Source organism: Vombatus ursinus, unplaced genomic scaffold, assembly GCF_900497805.2.
Source record: "Vombatus ursinus unplaced genomic scaffold, bare-nosed wombat genome assembly UNPS02005348.1, whole genome shotgun sequence".
Lineage (NCBI taxonomy): Eukaryota > Metazoa > Chordata > Mammalia > Diprotodontia > Vombatidae > Vombatus > Vombatus ursinus.
In genome coordinates, this window is record NW_020945126.1 from 827 (window position 1) to 13,543 (window position 12,717).

The 12,717-nt window shown below is 39.1% G+C and overlaps 1 protein-coding gene across 1 annotated transcript; it reads left to right on the top strand.

Annotated features, from left to right (window-relative positions):
• Positions 1–1,016: 1,016 nt before the first annotated feature.
• LOC114032472 (ectonucleotide pyrophosphatase/phosphodiesterase family member 7-like) lies at positions 1,017–11,137 on the top strand (the record flags this gene model as incomplete). The annotated part of the gene is made up of 3 exons (XM_027847788.1): positions 1,017–1,080; positions 2,165–2,310; positions 10,511–11,137. Coding segments are annotated over exons 1-3 (837 nt in total), but the record flags the coding sequence as incomplete, so codon positions are not given.
• Positions 11,138–12,717: the final 1,580 nt, after the last annotated feature.

A 12,717-nucleotide genomic window follows, 5' to 3' on the forward strand; every position in this document is an offset into this window, starting at 1 on the left:
AGGCCAAAAAATAAAAACTTTTCTTCAGACAGGATTAAAAAAAATGACACAAAGGCAGGTTTACAAGAAGACCTATATACCCCTAATATTCCTTTTTAAATTATTTTTCAAAACCTGTCTTTTTTTGATGCTAGGATTATTGTTTTTCAAAGAATTAGTCAGTCAATAATCAATAAGCATGTATTATTAAGTGCCTACTATGTGCCAGGCACTGTGCTAGGTGATGGGAATGCAAAAACAAAATAGTCCCTGCCCTTACAAAGTTTACATTCTTTCTGGGAAGAAAACATGCACATATATAAGTAGAAGGACACAAATAACTGGAGAGAAGAAAGACTTAAAGGAGCTTGAGCTTGAGCTGAGTGTTGAGGCAGACTAAGGAATCCATGAAGTGGAGGTGAGGAGAGAGTACATTCTAGATCTACAACTAGAGAGAAAGGAAATGAACGGCCATGTATGAAGAATAGCAAGAAGCCCACTTTCACCAGATCTTGAGAAATGTGTCAGGGAATAAAATAATATGTACTAAGCCTGGAAAGACATGTTGGGGCCAAGTTATGAAAGGCTTTAAAAATCAAACAAAGGAGTTTATATTTGCTCCTATTACTAAAGAGCTACTTGTTACTCAGTTGCATCCAACTCCTCGTGACCCCATTTGGGGTTTTCTTGGCCTTTGCCTAGAGTGGTTTGTCATTTCTTTCTCCATCTCATTTTACAGGTGAGGAAACTGAGGCAAACAGGGTTAAGTGACTTGCCCAGAGTCACATAGCTAGTAAGTGTCTGAAGCCACATTTGAACTCAGGAAAATGAGTCTTTATGACTCCAGGCCTGGCACTCTATGCACTGTGGCACCACCTAACTGCCCCAGGAAGCCACTGGAGTTCATCAAGTAGGAGTGTGACATCATCAGACTGACACTAGGAAAATCACTCTGGCAGCTGTTTAGAGGATAAATTGGAGTGGAGAGAGTCTTGAAGCAGATAGACCAATATAGGAAGTTAGATCTTAACTCCTAAATGTCCACAGTGTGTCTCTGTGTCCCAACAGCACCTCAAAGTCAACATGTCACTAACTCCAAAGGTGAGTTGATTAAGAGGATTTATTTCAGGATGCTTCTGTTTCCTTCTCTGGAAACACAATCTCCCTCCTAGAGGAGGAGACCTGGGAAGGAGGGGAGTCCTATGTTTTAGAAATGTTCCCTACGTTCCTATCTCTGTTCATCTTCAGACAACACTACCCACATTCATCTTCTGAAATAAAACACAAACTCCATTGTTTGGCATTTGAAACCCTTCACAATCTGGATCCATTCTATCTTTCCAGACTGATTTCATGTCTCCCCTTCTTCCTCACCTCCATTTCATGTAAACCTTTAGTTCCATTCAGGTCTCAGCTCATATACCACTTCTCTCAAGAGGCCTTTTCTGATTCCCCTATTTGTTAGTAGTTCTCCTCCAAATCACATTATATTTTATATATACACACATACGTATGTATGTATATCCTGTATTTACTTATTTATGGACACCCAATAGAAGGTATGCTCCTTGAGGACAGGGACCATCTCATTTTTTCCTCAGCCCCATTCGAGTAGATGGTTTGTATGTAAAGTGCTACAAAAAGGCATCAAGGACATGACTAGAGATGGGCAATATAAAAGACAAACAGAGTATAGATAGCTCTGCTATCCACAAAATATTAAGGCCTAGAGCAGGGGTTCTTAACCTTTCTATGTGTCATGGACCCCATGGGAATCTGGTGGGTCCCTTTCCAGAATGTTTTCAAATATGTAAAGGAAATGTTAAATTTCAGTTAGAAGTTAGTAAAAATAAAGATTGGATTTTTTTCCCAACAAGTTCAGAGACCCACTGAAATCTTTCCACAGACTCCATGTAGTTCTGTGGACCCCAGGTTAAAAACTCCTGGCCTAAAAGAAAGCTTCCTATTCATTGGGTAGATTTGCCTTTGTATCCCCAGTACTTAGCATAGTGTCTGACACATAGTAGGAGCTTAATAATGCTTGCTGATTGACTGCTAGTCTTTATGCAAACAGAAAGCCTTCTTAATTCCCTGCAGTCTCACACCCATGACCCATATTCATCAGTTTCCCAAAACCTTGTCCTTCTCTGCAGTATCCCAATACTTTCACTCCTTTATTCACCAGGTCGGTGGATTGAAGATCACGGAGTCATTCACAACATGATGTTTAACACAGAGACACTCCAGAAGTACTCCTTCAAAGACACACAGAAGAAGTCGGAGTGGTGGGACAATGGTGTGCTCCCTCTCTGGATCACGGCCCAGAGGCAGGTACTGTCCAAGTCTCTAGGAGAACTGCCAGAGACCACACCTCTTATGTCTATGGCTAAGAGAAAAGGGAACTGGTTGAGGGAGCAGCCAAATGACAACAATCCATTAACAGTATGGTGACCATATGTCCCTGTTCCCTTGGGATTGACTCCATTTTGATCCATGATCCCAGGAATAAGTTCCAGTTTTGAGGAATAGCCTAGTGAACATTGCCTCACATCACTGACCCCACTTTTTTCAGTAGGCCCAAAGGCTAGACTTCAATATGACTGGAGTATTCTGAAACTGATTTATCTTATGCAAATCAACAAATACTTACTGAGTACCTACTACGTACAAGCTACTACCCTAGCTAATGAACTATAAATATGAATAATATGTGGTTTCTGACCTCAAAGGGCTTTAACTGTAGTTGTTAGAATCTGGGGTAAGGGCTAAGGGAATGGGAGAGAAATATATATTTATATGTATGTACATGTATGTGTACATACTATACATATGTGTGCATGTATGTGTGTATATATATGATTATTAAACTTTACCTGAAATACACTTAGCCTCACACGCGTATGTGTTATATTTATATGTAATACATATTACACATACATTGTATATATTATATTTATGTATTATATCTATATATTACATATTACATATATTACCTATAACACATATAATATATATTTCTAAATAATACATATATTACATGTAAGGAAAGAAGGTGGGATGTGGGTCCCATATGTGTAGTGAGGATCCACGTGTAGCAAGGATGTTGTCCTTGCGTGTGGCTCAAAGGGAGGCAGAATAGACGTCTCTAGTCTCCCTAGTGAAGTGGATACATGAGAACAGTGTGTTCCAATGGCCATAACGGAGGCTAAAGCAGGCACTGTGGAGCAATTAGAGCTTGGTCAGACATCAAAGATGATTTTGTGCAATTCTGCCTCACTTAAATCCAATTCACAAGCAAATCAAGACATCACTCTCATGATGTCATTGGTCATTTTAGAAAATGAAGGATAATACACATCATTCCCCAAAAGTATATATATGAACAAGCAGTATTCAGATGAAGAAATTAAAGCTATAGTCTATAGTCTATCTATAGTCATATAGTCTATCTATAGTCATATAAACAAATGCTCTAAATCACTATTGATTAGAGAAATGCAAATTAAAACAACTCTCAGGTACCACTTCACACCTATCTAATCGGCTAATACGACAAAAACAGAAAATGATAAATGTTGGAGAAGATGTGAGAAAATTGGAACACTAATGCATTGTTGGTGGAGTTGTGAACTGATCTAACTATTCTGGAGAGCAATTTGAAACTATGCCCAAAGTTCAACCAAACTGTGCATACCCTTTGATCCAGCAATACCACTACTAGGTCTGTATCCCAAAGAGATAATAAAAGAGGGGAAATGACCCTCATATACAAAAATATTTATAGCAGCTCTTTTTGTGGTGGCAAAGAATTGGAAACTGAGGGGACGCCCATCAATTTGGGAATGGCCAAACAAGTTGTGGTATATGAATGTAATGGAATACTATTGTCCTATAAAAAATGATAAGCAGGCAGATTTCAGAAAAACCTGGAAAAACTTACAAGAACTGATGCTGAGTGAAGTGAGCAGAACCAGGAGAACATAGTACATAGTACCAGCAACATGGTAAGACGTCCAACTTTGATAGAATTAGCTCTTCTCAGTAATACAATGATCTAAGAAAATTCCAAAAGACTCATGATGGAAAATGCTATCCATATCAAGAGAAAGAACAATGGAGTCTGAATGTAGATGGAAGCATACTATTTTCTCTTTTTTTGTTGTTTTTTTCTTTCTTGTGGTTTTTCCCTTTTGTTCTGATTCTTCTTTCACAACATGACTAATGTGGAAATATATTTAAAATGATTGTACATATATAGCCTCTATCAGATTGCTTGTTGTCTTGGGGAGAGGGAAGGGAAAGGAGGGGGAAAAAAATCGGAACTCAAAATCTTATAAAAGCGAAAGTTGAAAATTATCTTTTCATATAATTGGAAAAAATAAAATACTATTAAGTTGAGGGGGGGAACAAAACAAAAAAAAAGTCCTTACCTTTCAAGCTAAAAGACTGTTTCCAGGTTAGGAGGAAAATCTAGGACTTGTCCCATGAATGAGAATTCCCTAAGGATATCCAAGTAGTTATTCACCTGTGTCCTAAAAAAGGAAGAAATCAGACCTGGGCAGGCTTTCCTTGATCACTAACCCCCAGTTAGTGGGGTTAAATCTAAATCTAAAATCTTTCACTTTGCTACCAGTTATAGCATCAGAATTGTGACTACACATCATCCTTCAAGAGATACTGGTAAAGAAGACTACCTTTTGTTCTCTCCTTTCAGTCTAATGCCTTAGCTCTGACCTTCAAAAAAACCATCACGAATTTTTATCCTAAAGGATGCTTTTCACTTTGGTATTTGTTGAACTGACGTCAGACAACCAACATTTGTAGAGACTCTTAGGGGAGTTTCAGGTCCCAAAGATGAGTCTCTCTCACCTCATATTCATGCTATTCCTACTTGCTAGATTCCTCCCTCTTGTACCCTTTCCCTTTATTTTTGGACTTAAAATACAGAAAATGAGAAACAAGTATTCTCTTTAAATAAATTAAATTATATCTAAAAACACTAGTCCCAAAGTTTTAAACATAGCATGACAGGCTTTCTTCATGGTGTAGTAGAAAGAATACCAAGTCAACAAGCATTTATAAAATGTCTACTTGTGCTAGGCACAGTGCAAAGCTCTGGGGATAAAGAGAAAAGCAAAAAAAAATTGTCCCTGCCCTCAAGGAGCTCACAGTCTAATGGGGAAGGGGGAGACAACATGCAAAGAACTATGTAAAAACAAGATATATACAGGATAAATCATAGATAATGTCAGAGGGAAGTCACTAGCATTAAGGAGGATAGGGAAAGCCTTGCAGAAGTAAGAGTTTAAATGAGAATTGAGAGAGAATTGAGAGAGAAGGGAGAGAATTCCAGGAGTGAGGGACAGGTGGTGAAAAAGCACAGAGCTGGAAGATCAATTGTCTTGTACAGGGAACAGCAGGGAAGCCAGTGTTCCTAGATCAGACAGTATATACATGGATGGGAACAAAGTGTATGAAGACTGGAAAGGGAAGAAGGGTCCAGATTATGAAGGGTAAAAGGAAAAGAGAAGAATTTAAATTTGATCTTGGAGGTAATAGGGAGCCACTGGATTTTACTAAATACATGAATGACATCATCAGACCTGAGCTTTAAGATAGTTTTAACAGCTGAATGAAAGATGGAATGGAGTGAAGAGAGTCATGAGGCAGAGAGACCAGCCAGAAGGCCAAGCATAAAGTCCTGCCCCAGAGTGGTAGCAGTAGCAGACGAAAGAAGGAGGTGTATAGGAGAGATGTTACTAAAGTAGAATCAAAACCAGACTGAAAGTCAGAGGAACCAGATTCTGTTCTCGACTCTACCACTCTAGAGAACTATGTGACCTCAGGTAAGATACTTCATCTCTTTCTGCCTCCATTTCCTTATATATAAAATGAGCTGATGGACAGAAGATTTATAGTATGTTCCAACTCTAGCATTCTTTAATCCTCCGGACTTTTAAGTGGGACTTGAATATTTTTCCTTAATTTAAATTCAAATCCTTAGGCCTCTCTGTTCTCTTACTCTGGCATTATTCCTTTGCTGTCATTTGTCTTATTCATAGTATTTGTCTTATTGTCATTTGAGGAGTTCCAGTGGGTTTTTTTTTTCCTTCTACACATCACTCATATGCTGAACTTTCTTCCTCTTTACTGAATTTGTAAGTGGCTGTACAGAAAGAGTATCTGGTAGGAAAAGGATGAATTGATGACTTGCCATTCATTTGGCAGGTGAATGTCAAATTATTGCACCTTGCTCAACTGTCTACGGACTCTGCCACAGAGCCAGGGCAGATAGCCAGTTCCCTCAGGAGTGAAAGCAAAATTTGCCACAATTAGTGTGAACTCATGGCCATAGGTCAATTTCCTAAGAACAATAATCCTGCATGTCCCAATTTGGCTTTTGAGAGCATGTCCATATTGTCAGACTAGCCTCCTCCATGGCTGAGCTGAGGGTAGCTTGCATCATCTCTGTCTTCAGGAAATCCATCCCTTCACGGAGTCTATTCCAGATGAATTTCATAGGACTGATGCAGTAAACTAATTTGGTTGAAATATTTTGCCCTCAATGAGACTAATATTGCAGGAGTCTATAAAGATGCATGGAAATTGATGGGCCTTTGGTGGATGAAGTTTAAATAATGATTGAGTCCCCGACTGCCTTTAGGAGTGGACATCTCATCAGTCACAGCACACAAGTGAATCTATGTTCTGGCAAGACCTTGCTAATGGTCAGGTACAAAGAATGAGAGAATTTCATTTGGAGCAGGCCCAGACTTTAAATGAAGGCACAATGAAAAGAATGTGATGAATGGCAGGGATATTTCACAAAGTTCTAAATTCCTGATCCTCAGAGAAACTCATCCAGCCATGGCTATAAGACTCAGAAACTATAAAGACATAAAGGAATGTTTCGCCTGTGTCCAAAAGATTTATATGGAATGTTAATAGCGGAAAAGGGCAGAAGGGATAAGCTAAGTAATAGAATCACAGTTGATAAGTATCAGTAATAGGATGGCATTAGGTTACTACCAAGGGGGGATTTGAATCATGTGTAAAGTCTGACAGCCAGATTTTCATTTCCTAGCACTAACCAAATCTCCAAGAAAATCCCATCCTAACTCAGTGAAGCAGGAAGCAAGAAGGTGCCAACAACTTCAGCTTGGAAGAATGTTAATGCCTATATAATGCATCTCTATGTTGGCCAAAGTCCTCTACTTATTGTGAATAATAAAGGCACTAAAGATAATGAGCCGACCTCTATTTAAAAAAAAAATTTGGAATCAATCCTTTAGATTCAATACTACCCATCCAATTTGAGAAGGCTGAAATGGAGCCAACAGTCCAGAAAGAGGGGCTGCTAGATGCAATGGATGGAGTACTTGCCCTGGAGTCAGAAGAGATTTGAGTTCAAATCTGACTTCAGACACTTATTAGCTGTGTAATCCTGGGCAAGTTACTTAACCTCTTCTCAGCCTCACTTCTACATTATCAAGCTGTTCTTAGGCCTTGCTAAAAAAAAAAAATCAGGCATTGAAAATAGTGCCACTGACCCCTGAAAAGGAGAGGTAGACAAAGTATAAAACCAATATGGAATCCTATTAACATATTTGTTCTGAATAATTTAACTCTATCAGGAGAGAATGCTGGAGCTTAGAAGTAAAAATCAGCAACACTCATTTTAAATAGCAGTACAAAAGGAAGAGGAAGAGAAGAGGAGGAGGAGGAGAAACAGAATGAGGAAGAGGAAAAAGGGAAGGAGGTAGGAGAGAGGGGGAGGAGGAAGAGGAGGAGAAATAAAAGAAGAAGAAAAAGAAGTACTAGTAGTAGCAGTCATTGTCATAGTCACTGTCTCCATCATCCAGGGAAAGTAAATTTATGTTGAAGATCACAATATACTATCTTTTAACAGCTGTAATCTTCTATGCTTATTGCTAATTGGCATGAAAAAACTACCTAGTAGATGGCTCTGGAAACTCAAACAACCACACAAATTCTAACATCAGGAAGCAGTTTCTGTGGTACCACTATAAGTTAAATAGACTAAAGCATTCAAACACCCAAAAGTAAGAGTTTACGTAACCACTGTCATCATTTTGATTAAAATGAAAATGAGATGTTTTGGAAGCAAGATATCTCTCACCAGTAGGCAGGAGACCAACTCAACTGTGAATACAACTAAGGAAATGGGCACAAATAGCTTCCAAGCTGCTTTCCATGCCTTTCCTCAGAACAAGAAAAGTTTTGATTTTGAACCTTGGGTGTAGTTGTCCACTTTCACTTACTGACCAAATTTGCAAGCACCCAATTCCTTCTAATACACAACTCCCTCTGTTCCCTCAATTTTGCTCACAAAGGTAATATTCTTATTCCCATCGTCTTCTCAACACCTACCCCACCCTCAGTCCAATGCATGCTTTTGGTTTGAGAGTATTTTTCAACATTTTCAAATCCAAGGTGATGTGGAAAATGTTGCACATTTGTCCTTCAAGTTAATTTTTTTATGGGGGAGGAGGGAATGACCAGACCTATGACTTAAATCATCAGTGTAAGGTACTTGTGATATAGAAATATCCTCTATTGGCACAGATCAGCAACTCATCTTTAACTGCAAGTCTTAGAGAATTTACTAGGGGCATTGATGGGTTAGTTACATGACTTGCCTATTGCCCCAGAGCTACTAGAGATCAGAGTCAGGACTTCAACCTAGATTTTCCTATCTTCAAGGCTATCCCTTTATCCATTCCCACTATACCACATTGCCTCTTCAAACTAACATTCTAGCTAAAACCAAAGAAAACTGCTCCTCTCAAAAAAAAAAAAGAGTTGAAGTGATTGTTTTAAATCATTTACATTCAGGTGTACTATTGGAATGATCGGTGTATCATGGAAGAAATTTGTGCTATGCCTTTGTTTATCACTGAAAATCAAGTAATGTTTAATTATCTCTTTTTTGGACAAGATGGGAAATTTCATTAGCATAAGGTGCCCGAGGAAGAAACTCCTTCGACCCATATGGATCAAGACCTTCTCTGCAATTTAAGTATATTAAGAGAGTTTATTTGGGACACTGAGAGATTAAGTGACTTACCCAGGATCAAATAATCAGTGAGGAGTACTTAAACCCAGATTTTCCTGACATCTTCCAACTCTGGGAATTTTCACTGGCTATCACTCATGACTGGAACTCTCTCCCTCCTACTCTCTACCTTTTGGCTTCCCTGGCTTCAAGTATCAAAAAAACCCCACCATCTGCAAGAAATCTTCCCCACTTCTTAATCTCAATGCCTTCCCTCTGAGCCCACCTCCAATTTATCCTGTCCATATCATTTTGTATATAGTTGTTTGTATGCTGTCTTCCCTATTAGACTGTGAGCTCCTTAAGAGTAGAGACAGGGGCAGCTAGGTGGTGCAGTGGATAGAGTACCAGCCTGAAGTCAGGAGGTCCTGAGTTCAAATACAGCCTCAGACCAAACCCTTGACACTTACTAGCTATGTGACCCTGGGCAAGTCACTTAACCCCAACTGTGTAAAGATAAAGTACTTCAAAAAAAAAAAAAAGAGTAGAGACAGTCTTTTTCCTTTGTATCCCCGATGCTTAGCACAATGCCTGGCACATACTAGGTGCTTAATAACCGCTTGTTGACTTGACTCCTGAGCCGGCTCTCTGGCTGCAGCTTCTCTCTGCCGCAGCTTCCTCTCACGTTTACAAAAACAGATACAGTTCTCTTCTAATGGCTAATGCAGGCACTTAGATTAGATCTAGTCATTTTCATAGTTCTATCACTCTGAAGCTACATTTGTCATTATTATTATTAACCAAAAGAGCCAAAGAAATAGCCACACTGAGCTACAGCTTAGCCACACACCAAAGCTGCAGCCACACTACATGCCCTCAGTGAGTTTAGTACAACGTGGTATTCTGATACAGAAACTGGAGGTCTTAAAGAGTGGCTGGTCATATTTAAAGGAATCAGAGAGAGATACCTAAGCTCAGGGTCTTAAATATAAGAAAGATCTTTGTGGTAATGATACAAGAAACAAGAATGAATGCCTGGAGGAAATAGCAGTATTATTAAAAATAGGACAGAGCCCTCTCTTGTCTAGCATGGGTCAGATGCAGTTCTGCCTAGAGCAAGACAAGTAATGAGATGACCTATTCAGGACCTTTCCCACATGAGAACTTTGTGAAATCTAAGAAGCACTTGAATAAAGTAAGTTTTCATGGCTTAGTTAGGCAGAAGACCAACCAAACTCTTGCAATGTGTATACTGTAAATAGCCTAGAGAGGGTTAAAGAAAAGAAGGACTATAAAGTCATATTCCATCTATAACTTGTCTGTGTGTCCAGCTATAGACATCATTTCAAGCAATGTTCCTAATGATGCCCAAGTTTGTTTTGGGCTAAGGACATGCTTGCATATTAAGCAAATTTATAGTAAAGGACCAATTACTTACAGTTTGCGTCTTTTGAATATGACATAAAAAATGTTCCTGTCAAATCATGTTCAAAAATCATCTCCTCTTATTTATAGGGAAGGAAAACTGCTTCATTCCACTTTCCAGGGGGAGGAGCAAACTACAGTGGGGAAGCTGTGCAGAGGTCTCTCTTGGAGTCCTTTACCCATCCTAATGACAATGAGACTGAATGGAGGGAAAACATTGACATCATCATGAATTGGTTCACCAAGGAGAATTTCGATTTTGTAACCCTTTACTGTGGAGAACCTGACAATGTTGGGCATATGATAGGCCCTGAGACAGAAAACAGAAGACTTATAATCCAGCAAATTGATAGGACTATTGGTTATCTAGTAGAAGCCATTGAAAAGAATGGCTTGAAGGACAACCTCAATGTCATCATTACATCAGACCATGGAATGACCACAGTGAAGAAGCAGCCTAATGTTACAGAGATCTTACTGAAAAACTACATTAAATTCAGAGATTTGGTGAAATTTGATATACTGGACTATGGCGGTTTCGGCATGATTCTTCCCAAGCCAGGGAAAGAGGAAGACATTTACAATGCATTAAAAAATGCACATCCTCACTTAAAGGTATATAAGAAAGAAGAGTTTCCAGAGCATTTCCATTTTGCCAAACACCATCGTATTCTACCCATCTTGGTTTATGGTGATCCTGGCTACAACATTAATGGGGTAAGTTTGTTCTAAAATATGTGGGTTTGAGGGTAAATTGAACTCAATTTTTAAAAAATTATTGAAGAGCTACTATATATTAGGCACAAATAACTAAGAATGAGTCCTTGATGTACAAAAAAAAAATTTATAATGGGAAGAGCAGCCTGGTACAGTGAGGAGACAATGTAGTATAGTGAAAGGAATATCCATATGGAGATGTCCCACAGGCAGCTGGAGATCTGAGCCTAGAACTCAACAGAGAAGAGGAGAGGGTTAGAGATACAGGTTTGGGAACCTGCATAGATGCCGGTGTTGAAGTCATATGAATTAATTAGATTGCCAAGGGAGAAAATAAACTAAAAGAGGCCCAGGGACAGAATCTGGGGTACATGAAGCTTCAGACAAAAGACAGGGGCTCCCTCAAGATAGGTTTTTCGATTAGCAATTGACAAGAGTCTTTTTATGAAGTTTTGGCTTGAGGACCCTGAAATTCATGCAACTAGCTTAAAGGAATCATATGTTCCATTTTCAGTTTTGCACAGGAATTCAGGAAACTCAATGGTGTGCCTTTCTGCTCAATCATGAAATGAGTTCTCTCTCTCTCTCTCTCTCTGTTTTATTTTTTTTTTTTTTTGCTTTTTGGTGAGGCAGTTGGGGTTAAGTGACTTGCCCAGGGTTACACAGCTAGTAAGCATCACGTGCCAGATTTGGACTCAGGTCCTCCTGATTTCAAGGCCAGAGCTCCATCTATTGTGCCACCTAGCTGCCCCATGAGCTCTCTCTTTACATCCCTACCCGTGATTAATAAAACACAGCCACCCTCTTCACTCCATCCCATCTACTCTCCAAAAGCAGATTACCTCTAGACCTATGATTCCCTCAGCACCAAGCAGGGTACCCTGTATGTAGGAGGCACTTAATAAATATTTGTTGAACTGAACTGAATTGAACTGAATTGAATTTTTTGGTTCATAGCCCCCTTCATGAAATCAAAAGATCATTTTCCTCTCTAGCTTATGTTAACAAGTGGAAGAAAAATTATCACCAAATAGTAGTGTTTTTAATTAGACATGAATATGCTTGGTGAAGTCTGTTTTTTACTAAACACTGACTAAATAGAAATTCATGGTCCCAGAACTACAATTTCATCTGTGTGTAGAACTCCCAGTGTGGAAATTCCCTCCACTGATGCAATAGCAACTAATTTGTAATGTACAGTCTTAAAGAGTTACCTGGAATACTGGAGTTACCTGACTATAAAGTCACAGGACTTGTGTCCTAGTCCTACCTCAGATACTGACTACCTAGGTGACCCCTGGGCAAGTCCCCTAGACCTCAGTTCCTTCATGTCAGGATTGCATACTGGATAGGGCACTGCACTTTGAGTCCAAAAGACCTGGGTTGAAATCCACCCTCAGACACTTACTAGCTCGGTGACTCTAGACAAGTCATATAACATCTCTGTAAAATAAGGGCACTAGACGTGGCTTTCAAGTTATTTCCAGTTCAGAATCTATAATCATATTATTTGCCAACAAGATAGATAGATACATAGATAGATAGATAGATAGATAGATAGATAGATAGATAGATAAGAC